The sequence below is a fragment of the Hermetia illucens genome, chromosome 2 (genome assembly GCF_905115235.1).
Source record: "Hermetia illucens chromosome 2, iHerIll2.2.curated.20191125, whole genome shotgun sequence".
NCBI classification, from domain to species: domain Eukaryota; kingdom Metazoa; phylum Arthropoda; class Insecta; order Diptera; family Stratiomyidae; genus Hermetia; species Hermetia illucens.
Genome location: NC_051850.1, coordinates 122131162 through 122155806, shown reverse-complemented (window position 1 = coordinate 122155806; position 24645 = coordinate 122131162). Strand labels below are relative to the sequence as shown.

General features: G+C 42.1%; 2 protein-coding genes and 1 non-coding gene across 4 annotated transcripts in view; 2 read left to right on the top strand and 1 right to left on the bottom strand.

The window, feature by feature from the left end:
* LOC119650407 (bone morphogenetic protein receptor type-2) overlaps positions 1-22062 on the top strand; it is a 57791-nt gene extending 35729 nt beyond the window's left edge. Inside the window, exons 4-7 of the mRNA XM_038053192.1 lie at positions 2560-2647; positions 11942-12090; positions 19237-19639; positions 19762-22062. Of these exons, the coding sequence (XP_037909120.1) occupies positions 2560-2647; positions 11942-12090; positions 19237-19639; positions 19762-21662 (2541 nt within the window). The 3' untranslated portion in view covers positions 21663-22062. The remainder of the gene's footprint in view (positions 1-2559; positions 2648-11941; positions 12091-19236; positions 19640-19761) is intronic.
* On the bottom strand, positions 2520-11845 carry LOC119650408 (histone H2B, gonadal-like). Of its 2 annotated transcripts, XR_005249275.1 has the most exons (3): positions 11654-11845; positions 2723-3268; positions 2520-2657 (listed from the first exon to the last, which is right to left on the bottom strand). XR_005249275.1 is itself a non-coding variant. In XM_038053193.1 (2 exons), the coding sequence occupies exons 1-2, from the start codon at positions 11656-11658 to the stop codon at positions 2788-2790; spliced, it is 486 nt and encodes a 161-aa protein (XP_037909121.1). In that variant the 5' UTR covers positions 11659-11845; the 3' UTR covers positions 2661-2787. The 2 variants fall into 2 exon arrangements, 1 of the variants encoding a protein (XP_037909121.1); XM_038053193.1 differs by lacking the exon at positions 2520-2657 and having other exon boundaries at positions 2661-3268.
* Trnak-uuu lies at positions 11501-11573 on the top strand. The gene has a single exon. It is a non-coding gene; the product is annotated as a tRNA-Lys (tRNA).
* Positions 22063-24645: the final 2583 nt, after the last annotated feature.

Here is a 24645-nt window from a genome sequence, read left to right as displayed (position 1 = left end):
CTCTCACCACTTCTGTTTGTTCTGATTGTAGGTACTTTCGCACGCGATATCGAACGTCCAACGCCCTATATATTGCTAGCAAAAATGATTTCGAGCAGCTTGTCCAAAAATGAGATGATCAGCCCATACAATATAGATTGGATCTGAAGAAAACTGAATTTCTTACCCCCGATCCTCATGAAACAGGCATTATAACTGAGCGATTTGAATATCTCGTATCAATGCTATCAGCCAATGGAGAACTGCGTTGTGAAATTGCTTCACGCGTTAACGCAACCTCGATGAAATGACGTTCCACAACTGGTGTTCATTGTGATCGACGCATCAATAAACGTCTCAAGTCTAAAATTTACCGGAGAGGTCCATGGTTCTGAGTGTTGGCCGACTATAAAAGACAGTGAGCGGCATCTTGCAGTAATGAAGACGAAGATGTTACGTTGGACTGGTGGCGTAACACACCTTGATCACACCCGAAATGAAGATATCATCAATATGAGGTTGCACCAATCGTGGAAAAATTGCGAGAAAGGCGTCTTCGATGGTATGGTCGCGTAATTTGCGCTAACGAGAATTCACTTCCCAGGATTAATCTGAACATCGAAGTTGATGGTAAGTGACCAAAAGGTCGACCGGAACAACGTTGACTTGATACGCTGGATGGTGATTTGAAAGCCTCACGGTTACATCCAGTTAAGGCCAGACCCCGTTTATGAACGGGACAAGGGCTAAAGAAAAAGAAGAAGATCATCCTATTCCTTGATACCAATAATTCAGGATACCGTTTTAAGGAGCTTTCCGTCATGCTAACACCCTAGAAAATCCTGAAAATTGCCATCCTCGCCTATTTTTGTATGCGGAAATGAAGAAGAGTTAATCCCAGAAGGACTTCCAGGGATGCCATTGGGCATGTCCTCGTTTCTCCAGTAATGCATACGCAAGATATACTCTTTAGTTTTTATAGGTCCCTGATTGTTGTGCCGAGTTTGGTTCTATATGCCCAGATTATCTCCCCATGGGTAATCATTCACCTTACTATTGCAGTACGAAGTATATCCATAAAGTAATTGTACTAGGGCTTTCATGGTAGTAGTGAATGGTTTTACAACATGTTGGACATATTACCGCGTGGCCTGACGCCTCCCCTTCAAAATGAGACCCATTCCAGATTACTATGTCGAAAACTCTTCCAATATCATGTTTTGCAACCTCCAATTGATATTTTTCATGAGGTAGAAACTGTTTATGGGAAATGCACACTACAGGCCTCCAACCAAAAGGCAGCCTCAGCTGTGACGTCCACCCTCCGCTAAAAACTTGAAACCCACATCGTAGTTCACCATTGCATTGGCTGAGAGCGCTGGTCCGAAATGGTTACACCGCTCAGTTCTCAGCAGGTCGTTACCATTGATGAAGATAATGCCGGTTTCATTTTTGTCGGTCGTTAAAAACTGGTGGTGAACGAAAGAGACCGAGAAAGTTACTGTGCCTAAAGTGGATATTATTGTATGCGACACCTGTCTGGGCAGAAACAGTAGAGAGGTCATCTAATAGAAGGGTGCCCTAAGAGCTGCAAGCATTTGCAGGATCACAGTAGAAGATGTAGTCTGTGTAGTAGTGAGAATATTTCCGATTAATATTCTCGAAGAAAGAAAACAAGATGACCAAATTTGCAAGGAATGTCGCCCTTTGAAACAATCTGCCACCTTGAAATTGGATACATCGCAGAAAGAAAAGAGGTCATATCGAGTGATCCCAAAAAGAATGGAAAATTAGATTAATACCTCACACAATTTATCACTGAGCATAAGAAGTATTTTATACCGCATAGGACGTGACTACGTCCTTTTTGTGAAGGCTGGTTGGATTCAGAGTATGTCTTCCTCTACTGCCTGATATTTATGGGCGATAGAGAAGAGCTGCGCTCGGCGCCAAATGAGGCATTCCAAGCTGAACACAGAAATGCTAGGGTTGGAGAAAATATGGAACAAGGTCATCACCAGAATGAAATAAGTGGGACGGAATGGAGAATTTTATTTTCTACGAAATAATTACTTTCCAGGAGTCCCTGGAAATCTACTATCTACTCGTTCAAAGGTTTATTACTTGCAAGCTTCACGAAAATGTTCATTTTTTTTAACCTTTCTTGGTTTTGAGCGACAATAGGATGATTTCCATCAATAATACTTTATCTAATTTTGGACTTCAAGAACGAGAGAATTCATATCTAAAGTCTTCGTTTGAATTTGAAAAATAAAAACAATAACGCTGTTTTCTTGGCTAGGGCATCGAAGTACCCGCTCAGCACTGATGAAGCGAAGAAGCTGTTCCTGAAATATCGGCATTTTCGGAACAGTAAAATCTTATCAACAATGGAAATGACATCCTGTTCTTTTATTTCTAATTGCCTTACTAGAAACACTGAATGTACATTTTCTTTCGTTCGATGTTATCATTTATACCCCTATGCTATGCTATGTGTCCGCGGAAATAATCAGAACGATTTAACTTTTCTTTTGTTAAAGAACTAGGTTCACTCAAGGTATCTTTCTCTATTTTCAGCCTGCGCAAGTGGAATGCAAGCCTGGGTTTGATTTCTGCTATGCTTTGTGGAAGAAACGATCCAATGGAACGATGATAATCAGACAAGGTAAGACTCCCTATTTAGCAAATAGTATATCCACGGTTCTTTACTTTTCAAAAATAAATTAAAAAATACACTTACAAAAACAAGATTACAATTAAAGCAATCTGCCAAAAGACTATAGTCTTGACATCATCCAACTTCCTCTAATGGTAACGAGACCTTCCTTTAGTTTTAGCGTTATCAAATTGCACCACAGCCTTCGCTCCCTCGAAATGGGCATGTGACCTCAGATTCGGAGGAAGTACCAATTTACACGCAGCTTGAATATCGATAGGTCTTAGAGTTTTCCGCTTGGCGTAAACCGTCAGTTGTGAGGCACATTGCGTAATGCGATCGAGCATATCATTCATGAAATTGTTCATCACATTCATGGCATTCTTTGATAATTTCTGCCCTGGATGTATCCTTTTCAATAGAAGTCTTACGTATCTGCGAAAGTTTCGGTTGGCAATGAATTGTCTCCGACGGCGACGTGTGATCCCTCGCTTTTTCGAAAGATATTTTCCAAAATTATAGCCCATACTCTTTTCTTTCATATGTTGACTAGATGCGCCGCCCATTGCTTCTTTAACTACAATTAGCGACTCCTTAAATACTCGACACTGAGACGGAATCGCTGGGAGGCTGTAAATTTAAGAAAATATCCAATCATTTTATGCTTTCCATAATAGTAATCGTGAATTTGTGCAACTTTGTAAAACGCAAAATTTTCAGATTACATATTTCCACTTCACGTAGGCAAGCTTGGTGAGGAAAGGGGGTGACTCATGCTCGTAGCCAAGTTTCCTCTAGGATCCGGAATAGCAAATTTAAGAAAATTAGATTATTTTAGCAATATTGAGGGAAACCTAATCAGGGTCAAGATTTTCTACCTTGTTAGCACTGATGAAGGGAACAAGTGGTTCCCGAAATATCGGTATTTGCAAGAATAAATATCTACACCAACGAAAAAGAATCAACAAGTTTTTTATTATTTCAAATAATTAATCGTTGGAAACTCGGCATAATTACACTCAGAGGATTTTCTGTCTAGTCTTATTCTTGTTTGATTAGTTCAAGGAGACTTGTAGAAGGTGTTTATCGCTCCGCCCGATGTAAATGCTATGAGGATAAAAGACATTACCAAGAAGTGCAGCATATCTTCAAATTTATGTTGTGCGCAAGAAAGGAAGGTTTGCATAATTATAGCTAGCGCCGAACACTCAGAACTGGAACTGCAGATTAAAATTAATTCAAGTTCAACCTCTGAAGAGTCGCTCAAGATCTGCATTTCCAGACCGCTTCCCAAGTAAACCCTGCGGAATGAATGAATTTGATAGGTGAAGCTGTAGCATAAATGTCCGGTGGTAAAACCACACGATTGTATGAGGTAGCTTCGGGTCAGTTAGGGTAACCGATGTATATGTGTATAGGTTTTACGTTCCTCCAAGTCTTATTTTGTAAAAGTTCGAGAACATGTTTCGCTCCCGTAATTGCTTATTAGTCCGGATGGCTCAAGTGGTTACAGCGCTGGGCTGTCGTATCGTTACGGTCTTGAATGAAGTGCCTTAACACACTTCAAGGCCCTGATCCAATATGGATTGTTGCGCCAACGATTATTATTATACCGAGTTATCACAATCTCGGCAGATGCCGGATTTTAAATAAATACTAGCACTAAGTGCCAAGCATTAAGACTCGGACGATCCTACCTACTTAAAAACTAAAGGGGCGCTGGTGGTGCTGGCCGGTGGTAAGTTAATGGGAGAATCCGTCAAGAACTCCCCGCAACATCGAGCGCGTATGCAGAATGGTGTATTTCTGCATGGTTTGAACCAGACTGTGCGAAAGTCCCAAGACATCAAGGGAACCCGCAAGGGAGATGCCAAATTTCTTTGATTTCCCGAGCGAGTGCCTCATAGTTCACCTTCTTCTCCACGTATTTCCGTTCGATGTTGCTATTATGGGGGATAGAAACATCAATTATATACGTGGAGCGACCCGTCTTATCAATTAACAGTACGTCAGACTTGTTATGTAGAGTATGACCATCAATCAGAATTTGCCGGTCCCAATACATGCTGCAAGCAAAACTATCAAGTACTGTTTGCGGCTCATATCGGTAAACCCAACATGCTCCCGTGATCAGCCCATGCTTGTATCCAAGATTTGGAAGGATAACCTTACATACAGTATTGTGCCTGGTGATGTATTGCACCGATACCATAATAGTACAGCCAGAAATGAGATGGTCCAAAGTCTTTAACGCCAAACCACACATTCTGCACTGGTCGTTCTCCACCCGTTCTTTCATAATGAACTTTTTATAAGCTCGGGTGGCGACCACGCCGCCGTCCTGAATGGCACACATGAATAACTCCGTCTCAGGAAAGAGCTCCCCAGCACACAGCCATCTGTTCGACAAATGCAAATCGACAAATGGCTGCCAAAGACAATTCACGTGTTTACCGTGCATTGCCTTCGACTTCCATTCATCGATCCGCTCTTGGTCCGACTTGAAAGATCCACCCTTCAAATTTAGTGGAGTCAGCCCACAGTCTGCCTTACAGCCAGCCGCCAGTCTGCCTTACAGACAGCCGCATACAACGGACTCGCCTGTTCTTTGCTATAAAAATAAGTGTCTTGGTCCACGGCATTATTTGGAATGCATAAACCAGTAAAGGGATAGTGAATACATTCAACACGCTTATTTTATTCTTCCCCGATAGATGCGATTTTAGTACGAGCTTTACACGTTGCAGGAATTCGGACAGCAGATCATCCTTCAGATCACCAACACGAGCATGGGTTTCCTTGCAGAATTCCTAGGTACTTGTAGAAGTCTGTCTCGGCCATAGCGTCGATGTGGATGTCACCAATACTATATCCGACATGCTCCTCGTGATGAACTTTGCGGATGGCTTGGATTCGACACTTGTCTAATCCAAACTCCTTCTGAATATCAGGGACGAATATTTCTACTATTCGCAACAGACTTCTAAGATGGGTAAGATGTGCGCACTGATAAGGTGGTATGCCACCCTTCCATGACTATCGCGAAAAGCTATCGAACGCTATCGAAACTCTTGGCATAATCGATATAGCAACTAAAGAGGTTTCTTTGGCCTCGAGTTGCTTGTCCTACAACTACCGAGTCGATAATGAGTTGCTCTTTGACCCAACTCGGCAGCCCTCCTGCTCCTCGGACAGAATGTTGTTGGTCTCGAGGTGCGCATTGACCCTTCCACTAATGATGGACGTTATGAATTTGTAGAGGGTTGATAAGCAAGTAATCAGTCTTGTGTCTGCGGGGTCCTGGACCGTGTATTTTTTAGAGATAAGGTAGGTAATCCCCGCAATGAGAAAAGGTGGAAATTCCTTCGGCCAACTCATGACTTGATTTACGCTGTGTGCCAACCAACTGCCGCAAAATTCATGCCAGGCGTATTGGCATGGCGGGTGCCTTCGGCGGTGATCCACTCAGCATGCTGGCGGGTAACCCCCAAAGTCCTCCCCAGTATTCTTTCGGTTCCGTTACCGAAAACTGTACTGGCTGGACGCTCTGCTGGGATTCGTTGAAGGATCTGAAAAAGCTCCGCTGGTTCCCCGCGTATGTTGCATTCTGGACACGTCTGGAGTGACTTTCGCCATACCGTCGGAACCGACTGCATATGACAGAAATTTTCTGCTTTAGTGTGTCCAGAATTTCAACTACGGATGTTTCACTGGGGATGGCATAGTTTCTGTAAACCCTCTGCACTTTATTCCTCATCCATCTGCTGGCATTGCCAATGCTAATCTGGATTAGCCTAGAAATGTCCCGAGTCCCGCCGACGTTCCAGACAAATTATCCATTATTACTATTAATAATGGAAAATCATAATAATAATTCCATTATGGGGGGGGGGGCGCTTTTTGCATGAAGGGATGATCATGGAGCAGTACTCGAGGATACTTCTAACAAGGGAGTTAAGGACGGTTGGATAAATCAAAAAAAGAGCCTAATATAAAGCCCGACAAGTTCGCAGCCCGAGCAGAACATCAGCGAACCATTTTGATATTATATTTGATTGAAGGCATAGGCGACGATATAGTGGAAAAGAGCTTAAGGTCGTCGGCGTAGAGCAAAGTGGAACAAGAACAAGAAAAAAATAGTGAAGTCGTCGTCGCCATCAATGTGCTCAAGCGGCGCTCCAGAGAAATTAATGGCTATTATCAGAGCGACATATGATGACGCAAAATATAATATGCAACATTTGGGTAAAATTTCTGAGGAATTAGAAGTCCAAAGCGAAACTCAAGAAGGTTAGCATAACATTCTTCATGGGACTTTGTTCTGAGGACTTCCATGAACCATGTCATCTTTCCTTAAACACCTCGACTATAATGTTTGCTCTCTCACAGGTTTGAAGAAGGAGGCCAGCAAAGTTGAACTGAAGCCAAACACCAAAAATACCAAAGTTCTCAGTTTGACGTATCATCGCACCCTTCCTATTATTATAAACGGTCAGAATATCGAAGACGTTGAATGTTTTGCATCTAAAAAGCCCCGTTTCTGCCGCCGGAACGCATTTCCCCACCAGCGAGGAGGACTGTGAGTCAGAGCCTTACTTGGAGGGTTTGCGGCCCCCAGCCGTGCGAGACTATCAAATCGGTAATTACCGGGGATAAGATCGGTTGGGCTATAAACTGTACATATAAATCCCCAGGTCCAGATGGCATAATGCCAGTCATGCTACAGGAGCTGTAAAAAAGGGTTTTGTCCGTGGCTTGTTGAGATTTGCCGAAGGAGGATACGTACCACAGTTTTGAGTCGTGGAGACACGCACGAGTAGTTTTCATAACGAAAGCCAGTATACCTACCTCAAAAGCAAGTACACAGAAACCACTATCCACGAGGTAATTTGCACGGTTGAGTGGTCGTTACAGTACAAGCAGTATACCCTAGCTGCCTTCTTGGATATAGAAGGAGCATTCAACAACGTTACTACCAACGCCATCAAGGAAGCCTTGACCAGCATTGGATTGGAGGGATATCTTACGCATTGGATTATATCCATGCTAAGTACCAGGATAATCCAGTCGGATCTGGGAGGGAACTACTTAACCAGAATTGTGAACAGAGACACGCCCCAGGGCGGCGCCATCTTTCCGGTGCTCTGGTTAATAGTGATGGACGAAATTTTACGAATATTGAACAGCAGCGGGGTGAAGGTAGTGGCGTATGCCGACGGCTTGGTGATATTACCGTCAGAGATGTTTCCGTCCATTATGAGCGACATCATGGAAGGAGCATTAAGAAAACTGTGAATGTAGGCCGCAAGGTGCGGAGTCGGCATAAACCTAAAACGGAACTGATGCTGTTCACCACCCGGGCAAGGGGTAGCTGAATGAACAGTAGATTGGTTGCTTCCTCAAATGTAAAGTGTCAGAGTATAATTCTGGATCCAAAACTAAATTGGCGATTGAACATAGAACTGAGGGTAAAGAAAGCCTGTAGAGCCTTCTTGCAAAGGAATGGGGTCTCCGGTCGGGGATGGTTCTTTGGATGTATACCGATGTGGTGTGTCCAATCCTAACGCTCTATTGTATGTTGGCAGGCTTTGAGCAAAAAGTGCAATAGAATGAAGCTTAATAGGACTCAAAGAACTGCGTGTGTAGATGCTACTGGGGCTCTGCCATCCTGCCCGGCAGGTGCTCTTAATGTACTGCATCTCCTCCTCCTAGACTTCCACATTAAATACGTTGTAGCGTGCAGTACTGTCAGACTACGTGGGATGCTGGACAATGAAGCCCTACGGCCACAGTATCATCCTAAACGAAGTACCTCGGGAAATCTGGGCATTTCCCACGGACTATGCCACACGCAAGTTGAACTTCGCAACTTGGCTGTGAACTTTCCAACCAGGGCATATTAGAAGACCAGCGGGCGGCGTGGTGCAAGGTTATGATTCGTATGGTGTCCCAGATTTCACTAGTGTATTTCAAGCGGCGATACTGGAAGTCTTTTGATGGCTGAAGCATGATCCGAGCCCCAAGCGGGGTTCTGATTTTGCCAGTTCTTCTGCGAATCCAGTCGGCGTCTCGCCGGCAACTATCTAGGGCGGAATCTACTTGCACTACTTAGCAGCCATGGGCCTTAGATGGCGAAGGCTTACCACCTGTGCCAAGTCAAGGAGGATTTGGCCCGCTTATAACAAAGCCCGATCACGAGAGCTCCTGTGCCAGGCGCGTGTAAATGCATACAAGACTACGGCGGTCTACAGGAAGCACTGACTCATAGGAGACCACGCCGCCAGGCTCGAGATACCCTACAATTCGCATTGCCCAAGCTATATGGTATTGTAGGTAACAATACACCCTTGAGCGACACTGCGCGTCGTAAGATTCAGCCGAGCAGAGAATATTTTGCAGTGCCGTATTTAATTTCCATATAATGAACTCAGTTGACTGCTACGATTTTTCAGTGTTAGTTTGTACCCATCTGTGAAGTCGCAAAAGAAGTTAGACCGGCTGGTTCGACAATGAATGTAAGCTAGCAACGGAACGGAAGAATGCTGCGTACCGGACAATGCTGCATCCTCAAAAAACGCATGCACGTGCAAAGGCCTATCACCAACTTCGTTGAGTGAAAAGACGACTTCACAGACAGCAAACAGAGACCTGGAAAAACCAATAAGTCTGTGAACTCGAGAAGTGCAAGGGTCAATCGTATCAGGCGCGGAAGTTTTTCCAACCAGTTAGCAGAATGAAGCATTATACACCTCGATGCTCATCCTGGCGAGACAAGGAGGGAAATTTCATTTCGGACCGTCTGGGCATATTGGAGTTCTGGGTTGAGTACTTTGATGAGCTGCTCAACACGGAAAATATCGGCGAGTTGGAGGTCCCGCCAACTGAAGACGACGGACACATGCTGCAGGGTAAAACTTTACACGGCCATGAGAGAATTCGATATCCCGATGAAATTGATAAGACTGACTGTCTAAGACAAGGGGATGCCCTATCATGCGTCCGCTTTAAGCTGGTCCTGGAAAAAGTGATCCGTGATACAGATGAAAGGTAAGAGGCAAGTTCAAGTTCACCCAACTACTGGCCTACGCTGATGATATCGACATTATAGGAAGAACAACCCGAGATGTACAGTTTACCTTCATCTAGAGAGGCGGCCCGAGATTTCGGGATGCATATTAATAAAGGCAAGATGAAGTTACATAGTGGCAACGTCAGTAACAAAAAACCAAAGAACCAATAACATCGAGAACAATAAGGATAGGAGACTACAGCTTAAAAATTTCTCCCATCTAGGGTCGAAAATCACAACCGATAGCAATTATGACGATGAAATCCGCGGAGGGTTGTTGGCTGCCAACAGAGCCTGTTTCAGCTTACAAGAACTGTTTAGCTGGAAACGTCTCACCGTAGGGCCAAAGCTTTTACTGTACAAGGTAGTGATCTTGCCAGTCCTTAAGTATTCTTCGAAAATCTGGGTTTTTTAGCAAGAAAAATTGCGAACTCTTGGCCGCGTTCGAGAGAAGAATCCGCACAATTTTTGGCTACGTAGGGATGGACGTAAGGATTCCGCAGCCTCTAACATATATCTATGAGCAATACCACGACGGTCTGGTTGTGGATAAAATCCGGCAAGTTGCAGTAGGAGCGTCACCTAATCCGGGGTGAGGTGAGGATGATCCTGGAGTTCCTTACTAAGGCAGGCCTAGACCGGATACTAGTTATTCCACCATTGATGATGATCCTGGCTTTGTATAAATGGAACTACCGAGCAATCAAATATTCTTTCTTTATTCTCTATCCAAATCCACAAAATTTCTTAAGTCTGAAGCACTACGTTTCTGGTTTCCTACTTTTTTCCGCAGAGAACGACATGTGTAACCGAACAATAGAATATTGTAGGCTTTTCGCAAAGTTCTAAAGGGAAGTCAAACATATTTGCGTGACGAGGTCAATGACAGCCACATAAAATCCCCCAGTATTGTGAGAAGCGGTTTTTCTTTTCAGCTCCTTTCGGCTTTTGTTTCAACATTAACTTGGTAATTTTTTGGCTTAATTTTCATCACATGCCAATAGTTTGTGTAGTTTCTGTTACTACGCAAAAAAATTCTGTTACAATAACAACAAAATCCAATCTCATGGACTTCGGAAGGGATCAGTGGTTTTCCTCCATTCACTTACGGAAATTTCCAAAATTTCTTTTTTCTAAAACTATTATGCACTCCGCAATAAAACTCTAAATACGCAGCTTACTAAATTCGAATTGCAACCTCGACCTTTGGGAAGAACTTAATCGCTTCCAAGTCAGAATTTTACTTTTCTTCTAATGCGTAATTTGTACAAGCTTTTACTGAGTTAAATGCAGTCAATCAAGAAAAATTCTGAAATTGTTGCATCCGATATCAGACATATCAGAATACCGACGCGCCTGTGGAGACGCTCATTATGGCCATAGTAGACGTAAGAAATCAGTACAATCACAGTAAATTCTGTCTTTTAGATAGATGACTTACTTAGAATATACTCGTATATAATACGACTTCTAGCACCCAAAATTCAACGTTAGAGACATTATTTCAGATGGCAGCATCGCTAGACGCCAGACCACGTTAATATTGGGCCAGTGCAAAGAAAACAAGCTTTTCAATATTTTTACCACACAGAACGATAGGAAGATTCGCAAAGTGATTAATAAACTTGCTCCAATTACGTCTGTTCGAAGATTTCCATGTGGTTATTTTTAACTTTACTCAGGCAACCAAACATGACTCAACACTTTTCCCGTTGACTGTAGCAATGTGTAATTCACTCTTGAAAAGCCTCATCACATTTTGATATGCGAACAAAGAAAAACACTTCGTATGTGCCCGGGTAGCTCAGTCGGTAGAGCGTTGGACTTTTAATCCAACGGTCCAGGGTTCAAGTCCCTGCTCGGGCGGTCACTTTTTTTCCATCATTATTTTTTTCTCTGCAGATAACATGAACTAACTCCTTTCCATCAAAGTTCTCAACACTTACCTCATTTTATAATATTTTCAAGCTTAGTTTTCGTTCAAATAAATAAATATTCATCCGATTGGAGTATCTTACTTAATAAATGCAAATCAAAACAGTAAATATTGCAAAAAGACAAGAGGAACGAACAGACAAATGTTAAATTTGGACAACGATTTTTCATTGAACAGTTAGACAGAACGAACAAGGACGACTCGACCAATTTGCCTTTTCAAAACAAATTTTTATTTTCCACTGTGCATAGTGAATGGCGCAACGCTTTTATTATATTCCTGTTTTCACGTCTTGCAGGATGCTGGCAATATTCAGAGAAAGTTGGTCCTTGCCAGAAGGAACAATGCGTTACAACGAGACCCACGGACACTTCGCAGGACTTGCGATTTTGCTGCTGTTCCAGCGATTTGTGCAACATGAACGAAACGAGTTTCATTCAACTTGAGGTAGGTGACAAAATGATTCTACATTCACCGAATTAGAATGCAAATTAATATTCAAATCCCATCCATAAATAGCAGGCAGGTTTTAGGGGGCGGTTATAGTTGATATTGTGATTTTCATAAGGATATTGACACGAATTTTGGTAGGTAGGTTGGAAGGGTGAGCCCCCATACATCCGGTGAATTTTACTGTTCCACATTGAACTTAAGTGGGGCTCCTCATACATCTAAAAGAAGGGTGAAAAGATTTTTTTACTGAATATAGCCAGGTGGGGTATCAGATGATAGATAACGATTAGTACTTTCAGAGGCAAATAATAATGTTGCCACTGGTTGTAAGGGAAAAGAATGCGGGGGTTCGAAAAGGATCAATTACTCTAACGACTCGTTCTCAGGAACTACCCAACCGAAAAATCTGAAGAATATTATGGTGGTCTGGGCGCACAGTATCTAGACCTCAATATACCTTACGGTACGATGAAGTTAATATTACGTCATAATGTCGGATTTTACCTAATACTAGTGTGGCGGTGCATCGGAAGCGCGAATCTTGGCGGATGGATTATGGATTCGCCTCCACCGCTGCATCCAATGGCCGCGGAGAACAGCTGACGGCTTGACATAGACTAGACGACAAGTCTCGACTGCCGGCCAGAGAATAGAAAAAAGTATAAGTACATTATGACAAAATAAACTATTAAAGCTCAGTAAAAGTCCCGATATTAAAACAAGAGTGTGATATAGCTACTAGAATTTGAATTTGGAATATATAATTATAATTAGCAATTTCTGTCTTTTAATTTTTAGGGGAAAACGGTCCCTTCAAACTAGCACTTAGTGCCAAGCATTTAGGCTCGGATGAACCTACCTACTTAGAAACTAAAGGGGCCATGGTGCTGGTGACCGGTTGTAGATTAATGAGAGGATCGGCTTAGAACTGTCCGCACCATCGAGGACGTATGCAGAACTGTGTACTTCTGCATGCTTTGAACTAGACTGTGTGAGTCCTAGGACATCAAGGGCTCGTGTTGACCTTTTGCGAATGGCTTGAATTCGACACTTGTCTTATCCAAACATGTCTACTATTCGTAACAGATTTTTAAGGTGGTGATATCACCTAAGTACATCAAGTGTGTCAGCTCGCACTTAGCACAAAGGCCATCTAGCATCATTGAGAAGCTATAAAAAGAGGTTCAGTGCCATGCATAACCAAAGGGGACTCAACGAATCCTTCTGAAAGATGCCACTCCGTATATGAATAGGCTCTTAGATATTGGTACTCCCTGATGATCGCACTGATAATGTGGTATGCAAGTTTGGGATCAATTAGATACAGACATAGGACATCGATTAGCCAGGTGTGCGGGGCACTGTCAAAAACCTTAGCGTAATCGATATAGCAACTAAAGAGATTTCTTTGGCCTCTAGTTGCTTGTCCTACAACTATCCAACTACCAAGACGTTAATGAGTTGCTCTTTGCAATCCGTTAATCCGACTGGGCAGCCCTTCTGCTCCTCGGACAGAATGTTGTTGGTCTCGAGGTACGCATTGACTTTATGAATCTGTAGAGGGTTGATAAGCAGTTAATCGATCTTCTATCTGCGGGATCCTGCACCGCGTCTTTTTTACGAACGAGGTAGGTAATTCCCGCAGTGAAGAAGGGTGAAAATTTCTCCGGTTTAATAATGACCCGATTTATGCTATGTGCCAACCGACTATCAACACTATTACACTTTTTATACCAGAAATTCTGCACCCAATCAAGACCAGACCTCTCCAGTTCTTCGGGGAGTTTATGACTCGTCGAACCTCCCCTTCGGTCCTGCCAGACGTAGTGGCATACTAGAGCCTTCGGTGGTGATTCACTCAGCATGTACCCCAAAATTACTTCGCTTCCGTCACCGAAAACTGTGCAGTCTGGACGCTCTGTTGTGATTCGTTGAGTGATCTGAAAAAAAACGCGGTTGGTTCCTTGCGTACATAGCATTCTGAACACGCCTAGAGTGACTTTTGCCATATCGTCGCAACACACTGCATACGACAGAAAATTTCTGCTTTAATGTGTCCAAAATTCCAACTACGGGTGTCTCACCGGGGATGGCATAGTTCCTGTAAACCCTTTGCACTTTATTTTTCACCCGTCGGCTAATGTCAGCTGCTGCTGATTTGAATCAGTCTAGCAATGTCCTGAATTTTCCATGGTGAATCTCTTTGGGCACTCAAACCAATAGCGCAATACACAAGTGATTGTAGTTGCAGGAGCGACATATCACCAAACAGCGGAGATGCAGTCTCATCATTGATTTGAGACAGAATTCTCGGAGTTCGCTGGAGATGCATTGAGCCTGGGAATACCTGGTCTATGCAAAGGATCCATTTCCGAGAATTCTATACACGCTCTTTGGAATTTGTCCCGAACCTCAGCGGGGCGGTGAAGAAGAGTGCTTTGGCGAGTGCAGAAACTGTTGCCTGAAGTGCCTCGTGGTGTTGCCCATCGACTCTTGGTCACCAATTTTCGCGATAACCTCAAGGCGAACATGCTGCACGATCACGTGCGCGAATTGCCGAACACGCTCGACGAATCTCTGGTGCGAAATGCGGTAAAATGTTGTAACTGCACCCGCCGTTGTTTCGTAGTAGGAGCGGATGATGGGGAGGTTCATTTCCTCAGTCCAGATCATCCGCTGCCTACGTGAACCTGCTGAAGCGGTCGCCGCAGATTTTGGCGAAACAGCTGTAGCAGGCGGAGCAAGAGCATTGCTCCGGTCATCGTGGCGCGTAAACATCGAACCGCCTCACGCCACGCTGTCCATTACGGGAGCCCGACCCAGTTACCAAGTCAAACGACTCCCGGTGGTTGTCCGTACCGGACTTTAAATTCCTCCCTCTCCTGATTTTTGGGTTTCCATTTTATTCCTAGCTGCAAGTTGTGGTAATAGCTTCCTTAGTGCAAGACTGCAAAATTCCTGCATTTTACTCACCTACCCCCTTGAGACGCTACGGTGATGTACAGCGATCTATCCCTCCTCCTTTCACAACCGGGCTTGGAACCGGCTATTATTATTATATTTTGGAAATTTACTGCGAACCAACCATGAGTTCATTTTAGATATTTATTGCAGTAATTAAGGTTCTAATGGGAAGTAACACATTGCACAATTTTGTAGAAATCCCACTACCATTAACAAAGTTATAGTAGGTCAAAGTTGTCTCTTTCGGGTCAAATTACTACTGCCTGCGAGATAAAATGTCAGTACCACATCGAATTCAACGTCGGGTATATTCAACGTATATTCACTACAAGCTACTTATAAATGGAACCATCCAGTGCTCAATTTTTCTTACATAAAAAATCAACAGAACCTTATATTATATTGGTATAGAAAGAATTTAATTTGTACAATTTTAAACCACTGCTATTCTTGCAGTCCTACATATGTATCAGGTTTGGAAAACTGTTTTTGCATTGTGACGGTAAATAATTCTGAAATCAATTATATTTAACAATATTGTTTCTATTTTAGGGGGGATATGGCAAATGACGAAGTTCCGTGGACCACAACCGTGGAAGAAAGTTGCTTCCCAACTGGTCCGGTCCGTCGTCAAGACCGTGGCGGATTAGGACTCCTTCATTCCGAAACAAAATTTAGTCTAGCTTCGATCTACAAACCTAAATATAATTCATACGTGTTTTTTAATTTACGTAAGGGAGCTACCTTGTAGCCCTTTCGATCATGTTGCTCTCAGGTTAGAAGTGAGGCAGTGTCTGATGCCTTGCCTCTGCCATGGACGTTTTGCAAATTTGGTGCTTGCCCAAGACTGCCGGGTCCGTGGAACACCACCGTGAAGTATGTTGCTCCCAAAATAGTCCGGTTCGCCATCAAGTGGATCGCAAACTTAGGAGTCCCTCAATCCCTAAACAACATTTTATAGCTTGTTTAAAGCTCCTGATAATTTTTCTCAAGTTCTATAACCAGGGCATCATAGGGAAAATCCCCAAATTTCCGCAATTAATTGTTGAAAATCACTACGCAAGTAGTCGAGAAGTTGATGAGGAGCTAAACTTCAACGATGAACTTGTTATGATTCGTCTGCTTCCTGTTAAGTTCACTTCATTTGAGTGAACCGAAAGAACTTATACAACGATTCGAAAATAGGTAACTGCGAAAATGAATTGCCGTTAGAGATGTGGAAGTGCCCAGAATTGATGAAATCTTAAGGCATCCTCTTCACCAAGAATAATACGGGACTAAACATATCTTTGGCATTGCATGACCCCGGTCTCTTCAGATCTTTTCCCTCCTCCGGTCTCTTCAGATCTTTCCTCTTTAGCCATAATCTGTGTAAATTTTATGAAAATGATATGATAGCCCACACGGTAGCGATAGGTCATTGATTCTCTTCTTCTTCAGCCTTTGCTGCCTACAGAAGCGGGGTCGATTGGTCTTGATCGATTGCGTGATCTTGTTTGGTCGAAAGCCTGATCTCAATTGAGTCAAGAGGCTTTCAAATTGCTAACCGGCGTATTGCTGTTTCACCCAGTCTTTCGGTCGCTTTCCTTGGACTTTGATGTTCAGACCTTGCCAAGTAAGATCTCGTCCGCCCATACCACCGAAGACGCCTCCCTCGCAATTTTGATCGCATCGATCGCGCATATTCTCACTTCGAATGTGTTCTTCATTACCGCGAGGCATCGCTCATTGCCTTTTATAATCGGCCAAAATTCAAAACCAGTAGGCGAACGACACTGCGGTAAATTTTGTATCTGAGAAGTTGGTTGTTATGTCAATGACAAAGAAAGCCAGTTGTCGAACGCTACTTCCCGGCTGCACTATTGCGTGAAAAAATTTCAAAAAGCAGTTCACCATTGCCTGATAGGTAGGTCACTCCCACTGACTGTGATAGTGGCTGTCTCATTACGATCAGTCGTCAAAAATTATGTTTTATTCAGATTCACTCTGAGAACGTGTGGCATGAGACGATCATTTAATTTTTGAACAAGTTGCTTTAGATCAGCTTTGCCATGAGCTGCTAGGAAAACACCATCTCTTCTGGTACTAAGTGTTGCCGCAGAGCATACCAGATGAGTTCGTGAGATACATGGTCAAACGACTACTCTAGATCCAGAAATGTAATCTAAAGAGGGCGATGCTTCTCACGATGTTTCTCCATGGGTAACAGTGCTGTATATTTTGCATCAGTAGTTCCATAGTTCTTTACAAACCCGCGGTTTTTTCAAAGATGTTATGAATACCGTTGAGAAGAATGTGTTCAAACATCTTCATGGTATGGGACAGGGACCGGATCGGATGGTAATTTGAAAACTCTGCTGCCGTAACTTTATTTTTTCATATTGGAACTATGGTACTTTCTTACGAGTCAGATAGTGTTCTACCTTACTGAATAACCCGATTGAAGAATTCACTGAGCCACAGTGTCACAGCTCAGATGAGATGTCGTGAAGTCCTTTTGCTTTCCCCGATTTCATTCGTTTTATTGCTTCCTTGACTTCAGTACCGCTGTCAGGTGGAATTGTTTCAAATGTCGGCAATGCTTGTGGAAGTAGAGGGTGAACAAATTTTTCCGTTGAAATCTGTTCGAAATATTTGTTTGGCTATCTATGCGTCGCGACTCGTCGGTCGGTTAGCAAAATACCATTCTTGTCATTAACGCAACAGAAGTGTTCGTTGGTGTCGGCTTTTGACAAGTGGATTCAGACCTTTCTCGCCATTTCGAGTGCCCAGTTTATAGTAAAGATCTATGTAATGGACCACTCAAGTAACAACAAACACATTATTTGCTTCCCATTTGGTATTCTTGTAAACTTGCTAGCTGGCCAGCGTTTTATCGTCGAGGCACTTATAATTTCTTTTCATGGAATTTCATTTGAACGGTTGAAGAACCGTTTGTTTGTCTTTTTGACCCCAACGGTTGTATAGACCGCTTTATGGATGGTGTTTTTAACTTGGTTCCACGATTCTTCTACATTCGAAATGGTTAGTATTTATGTATTCATGTATTTATTTACAAGTATAAGGTCATGAGTGTCTCTAAAATCGACTATATGCTCGCCACCTTCATTGCGTGCCTCAAACGTCTTTCCCCCTGGCTTTTCACCCACATGACCCTTAAGGGCACCCGCAATGACAATATAATATACGCTCTGACATACATCGAGAAAACTTACTGATTTCTCGACAAGACTGTGTCTGAGGTAAACGCCCTAACATTTCTCCGAAGCTTTGGATATCTCAACACTACCCCTTTTTTTAACGACAATGAATGCATTTTCTTGTTCGGCCCGTCATCAAAAGAGATCAGGTAGGATTTAGCAGCATTTTATTTCTGTGTCACTCACGATCTCAGCATTTTATTTCTGTGTCACTGACGATAATAAACTGCTTTGCTATTCAAACCTTCTTCCTTCATATTTGCTTGGAACCAGCGTCCTATGTAAATAATATAACGTTGTTCTCTTCGGATTGTGATGTATTAATTTTAACCAACAAGCCAAAGGTATCGTGACAAAATTTGAAAATGAAGGCAAATAAACTCTCGGAAAAATTACGACTATATTATTTAAGGAGGTATTGGCGATTGGGACTTTTCGAATCTGTTCCAACAGTAAAACCGTGTTAACAGCACTAAACAGATACACCATATTAGGCCAGCTGATATGTGTCTGCCACCAGGTGCTGCTTTATCCCGAACGACTGAACAAAGCGATTTAAAGGGGGATGCTAGGACATTCGAAAGCTGTTGATAGTGTAGATCCCGATAGATTGTCTCGCCAAGGGTCTAAAATTCATATAGCTGAATAGACTTATTTTGAAAGTATATTGGTAAGTATTCCTTCAAAATATCGGGATCAAAGTCCAATTAGAGCTTTCAGTCAGGCACTTATTTTTAAACTATGACATTGAGAAAATTTTCCTTCAGTTCCACTCGCTGTTAGTGTAAACAAGTAAGTAACTATTCAATCTCCTCAGACTCAAGAAAAGGATACCTTAGTAAGGCCTTCCTCAACGCCCGATTTCTATGCTCTCTAGGAAGGGTCAGTATTCTGACCTGAACTAACTTAAAATAGCCTTTCACTTCATTCATTTGATAAGCAAAATCCTAATGTTTTATTTTTTCCTTTTTTACAGCCTCAAGAGATCTCATCAAATGATACCGATGTGCCTGAAATAGCTGAATTTCAACCAGTTTGGAAATCGCCACTTTTTTGGATTGTTTTAATAATAAGCGCGCTTGTTACAACAAGTCTGCTAATTGTATTTGGATTTCGACGACCGCCGAAATCTGGACCAGAAACCGCACCCCTAGCACCTTCAGGGCCAGGATACAGTTCGAATTTACAAAACGTTGACAATCTTAAGTTGTGCTCAATGATTGGTCAGGGAAAATATGGAACCGTCTGGAAGGGGATGATAAATGAACAACCGGTAGCTGTGAAAATTTTTCCGGCTCAACATAAACAATACTTCGTCAATGAGAGAAATATCTATTCTGTGCCATTTATGGATTGTTTCTCACTGCTTTCGTATTTTGGTAAGTTGCTCTATCGCTTTGTTGATATAGATGTCACAGGCAGGGACTAATCCTGCGATTGCCTGGCAATTTAACTGGCCTAAGTTGAAAATGACTATAATGTCAACCTTTCCATCTTTCAGGATGCGACGAAAGACGAAATCTTGACGACAACATTGAATATTTCCTGGTGCTTTCGTTAGCGCCATATGGATGTTTACAAGATTGGCTTATGGAAAACACTACATCATATAGCATATTCTGCAAAATGGCTAAATCAATAACACGAGGTCTGTCTCACCTACACACAGAAATCAAGAAAGGAGACCAGGTGAAACCCTGTATTTGCCACCGAGATTTTAACACTCGCAATATATTGGTCAAAGCAGATTTCACATGTTGTGTAGCAGATTTTGGATTTGCCTTAAAAACCTTTGGATCAAAGTATGAATACAAAGGCGAAATCGCTGTTGCGGAAACGAAAAGTATTAACGAAGTAGGAACCTTACGTTACATGGCACCTGAGATTTTGGAAGGTGCAGTTAATCTACGAGACTGTGAAACTGCTCTGAAGCAGATTGATGTATACTCTCTGGGACTTGTCCTTTGGGAACTGTGTGTCAGATGTCATGATCTTTACCCGCACGGCCAGTCTCCTCCCGCTTATAAGGCACCATATGAAGCTGAAATAGGAAAGAATCCAACTTTTGAACAGATGCAAGTCCTTGTTTCAAAACATAAAGCAAGACCGCTCTTCCCACCTGGTTGGGGTGGTGGGCCGGCAGGAAAAATAGCTCGTGATACCTGCGAAGAATGCTGGGATCATGATGCTGAAGCTCGCCTTACCGCTCTTTGTGCCGAGGAGAGAATTCATGAACTATCTAATTTGAGACCGCGTTCATATATAAGCCGAGGACCTAGCCCGCCGTTAAGTGCAAATAATTTGGTTTCTACAGCAGCTCCTTTGACTTATGTTACCTCGAATCATGCTACTTATCACAATGCAGATGCCTCAGTAATCACGCCTCCGAACCAAATTATTCCAATAGTGAATAATTGCGGAAGCGAAACAACAACAACAATACTGAGTATGGCTTCACCGATCACAGAAAAGAACCATAATATTTACTCGCAACCAATTCAGGCTTTTCAGGGAAGAAATCCTTGCCAAGAAAGGAATTTAGCGCCAGTCAATATACAAAACCAAGTATTCATAGAGAAAAGTAAGAAACACAGCTTCGTTGAAAGGGGTCAGGAAAATAGTCTATCTTGCTTGGAAGACGATGTTAGTGTTGAAGACCTTATATCCTCCAACCGAAATGTGATTGATCAGACAATTATGGGTGAAGGATTCCCAAAACAAAATAATACAGACAAGAAACTTCGTGGCTGGCATGGAGTGCGAGCTTTGATCCAGAAAAAACTATTCCGCAAAGATGCATCAAAATTGAACATAGATCCAGAGGAAAAATCAAATTTAGTTGATAATAGATTAGCTATAAGAATTGATTCAGCATCGCCCACAAAGGACATTCGTGTCAATTTGGTGGACATAAAAAATAGCAAATATCAAAATGGTAACAACGTGCAAACTAGACTCGAATCTTCCAGTGCCCGCCCCAGCAATTTGGATTTGAACCCAATTACCGTTCGGGTTAATGGCCTTTCTGTGGACAACGCTAAATCAAACCTTATTCGAAATATTTCCGAGGATTCGCATACCAGGCACAAGAAGAGTCTATCAACGGATTGCGATTACAGTGACTCTTTTATAACTTCCCCTCGAATTGTTATTTCAAAATCAGCTAGTGCTGTGAAGAACCTGAACAGTGCGGCAGAAGATAAGGCGATTAAGCGGCAAAGGAGCCTCGAAGTATTCAAGGAGATATTTGGAAGCAAAGCCAGTACCGAGCGGCTAAGAGACCCTAGTCAAAGGGTAAAGACACCGGGGGATGTTCCGCCTTCGGTACGGAAAGTGCGCGCTTCAAAAACACTTAGCTTGTATGATGACAGAATGATGGGTTCGGACGTAAATAGCCTCTAGCATGAGGAGGTGCTGCTGCTAGAAATATAGGAAAATATTTTCCTAATATAATCTAGCAGCAGACCTCAAGATGGATGTGAGTTATAGATACTAGTTCTTATGACGAATAGCTGTTTAAAGAATACTCAGAAAGATATACAATCAAATCATAATTTTACGGTAATTGCATCATTGCGAAATGGGAATTGAATAACTAAAAAGGCTGAAAGGAGTTCAACGAATGCTAGTGGAATATGTTTTGATGTTTTTACCTTTCAATTTTTTGCTGATGGATAAAATGTGATTTTTGAAAGTAATCTTAAAAAGAAACCCTTCCTATATCGAAGGTTTCAATTACTCCCGGTTGCCTCAATTTATCATCGCTAAGTTTTTATAATTAAATCATGCCAGGTTCACTTTACTATCAATGATGTATTTGGAAATTACTTACTCACTTTGACGGCGCGACAGTTTAATAAGAATTCGAACATAGTTGATATGACGCTTCCACATTGCCCCTTATTCCCCGCTTCTCTATTCTCTATTCCAAGAATTTGTTCAATGTTTGCTTAAATGCAAATAACTTGTCAAACGATGGATCACCTAACTATAAACCTCAATATTTTCCAATAATTTGACTACCATACACTTTTTTCTTGTTCTTATAAGGCAGTGAGCAACAAATATAGTAGAATTAAATATAATTGGATCCAAAGCAGCACATGTGAAGGTGCTACCGGGGCTTTGCAGTCCTGACCGGTGGATACCTTTAATATACATCTAAACCGTCTTCCTCTGGACCTCTATATTAAATACGCTGCAGCATGCAGTGCTGCCAGACTGCGAGCCCAGATGCTGGACAGCGAAGTACTTCGCCCGTAGCAGAGGAAGTACCCCGGAAATTTTGTGCAAGCCTAATGGACTTCGTCACACGATAGCTCAGCTTTAAGAGACATTTTGCTGTGGGTTTTCCAACCAGGATAGAGTGGAAGATCGGCGATTGGTTTCAAGATTATGATTGGTAGGGAATAACCAACAGTTCAGTTCAGTGTATTGTAATCGCAGGTACTGGTTATACTAGAGAACTGTCAATCGCTATGGCTTGATTCGAGCCCCAATTATAACATAGCCATTCTGACTGCTGGTGATTGTGAGGGGTGGAATCTACTCATGCTGCTTGACAACCACTGACTACAGATGGCGAAAGCTCATCAATTGCGCTAACATAATTACGATCTGATCCTTCAATAACAAAACGCAAGAACTTTTGAGACAAATGCGAGAAAATGTATACAGGATTACAGCGGTTTACAATGCAATATAAAGGACCATACCACCAGACTCGGCATACCCTATAATTCGCACTGTCGAGAAAAACTTAGGCACCTCTTTTGCGATTACCTAGCTTTAGCTAGAGCCAGGCTCCACACACTAGGAAATAATTCTTTGGAGACCTAAAAGAGATCTCTGTTTGTATGGTGATGGAGTGGCTATGTTTTGTAAGCGCCACGGACTAGTTCTAAAGATCTAAGCCGGCTAAATTTTGCTTCCTTGCCTTTTTGACAGGAGTTATGATCTTAGGTACCTGGGGGCACCGACACCTACCCATATCCAACATGATTTTCATCGGAATGTACGAGAATATTCCCTTGTAGTTCTGACAACATAGTAGTTCCCTTTTTTTGTAAATTGGGTCGTAATGGTATGTATCATTGATTCGCTATGGTGAGTACGACCCATAAGTCACTTTTTTCTCAAATCGTCGGCTTCGATGGTTGTTTTAATCTGTAGATTATTTTAAATAAATACGACCAATAAAAGGTTGCCAACATTGGCCTCCGAAGCTTTTCCATCAAAAATTCTTTGACGATCTAATTTTCCTTTAAAAGCGGGGGTTAGTCGAAATCATAAATCTTGATGTAAATGTGTATGCACTCGCATTTCCCATTGTTTGAGGCGATAATGAAAAAACAATATTATCTCAACAAGCAAACTATTTAACCAATGATAAGAATGTTGCATCCCGCACCCCCCAATGTTTCATTCAGAGTGATAAACGATTTGAAGGGTGAAAAGAGTATCTACAATATTTGATGGAAACTCCTCCCCGAATTTCAGATACAAATTACACTTCCAAATAAAAATCAAACCATGTTGAACAATTTTTTAAAAAAAAATGTCTCCTAAACTGATTTCAAGGAGGCGAATACTATTTTTGGTCAGGTAGAACATTACAAAGATTGCCTGGATTCAAATTGATATAGAAACTTTCCTTCTGCTATTGAAAAGTTTCTGCCTTAAGAAGGAACTCTGGCATCTTTGTCTAAGTCATCGCTCGCTCTAAGACAAAGTCTACCACCTATTATAGACTTTATGGGCCGGATCATACTCACCTGAATAGATTAGATGACCCTTCTACCGCAGCATACTGATAAGGATTTTTTTCGCAACCAAATGGTCATGGTATCGCTCATAAATTTCGTCGTTACAAATCTGGCTTACGGAATTGTCCTCCATCTTTCTGTAATTCTTGAAGGACCCTCCTTTTGAACACGACTGAGAGTTCGCAATTTTTCTTGCTGGCAGAATCATTGTTCCTTTTTTCCCTACTGACTTAAAATCTCACAGCTCTCGTCTCTGCTCTGATAAGGCGTGCTTTGTTGTTGTTATCATAGATAATCATACATAATAGTACGGCGTTTAACTCATAATATTCAGTTGGAATTTTCTTTTGAACTGAATAGCGCAAACATGCTCTGGATATTCCGAAAATCTATTCTTCCACCAATTTAAAATATCGTAAGTTGGATTAATTTTACATGATTTCATAAGTTTTCGGCCTATTCCCTGGAATAGCAGGGGGTCTTTGGAACTTTTCCGGTTGAGTTATTCTTACTGTTGTGCCCTATCTAAAGTTTTTATAAATGATTGAAGATTTCGTCATATTTGAACCTAACTTTATCAGTATGATTACGTAGGTTATACGTCTTCCACTATTTTTGTG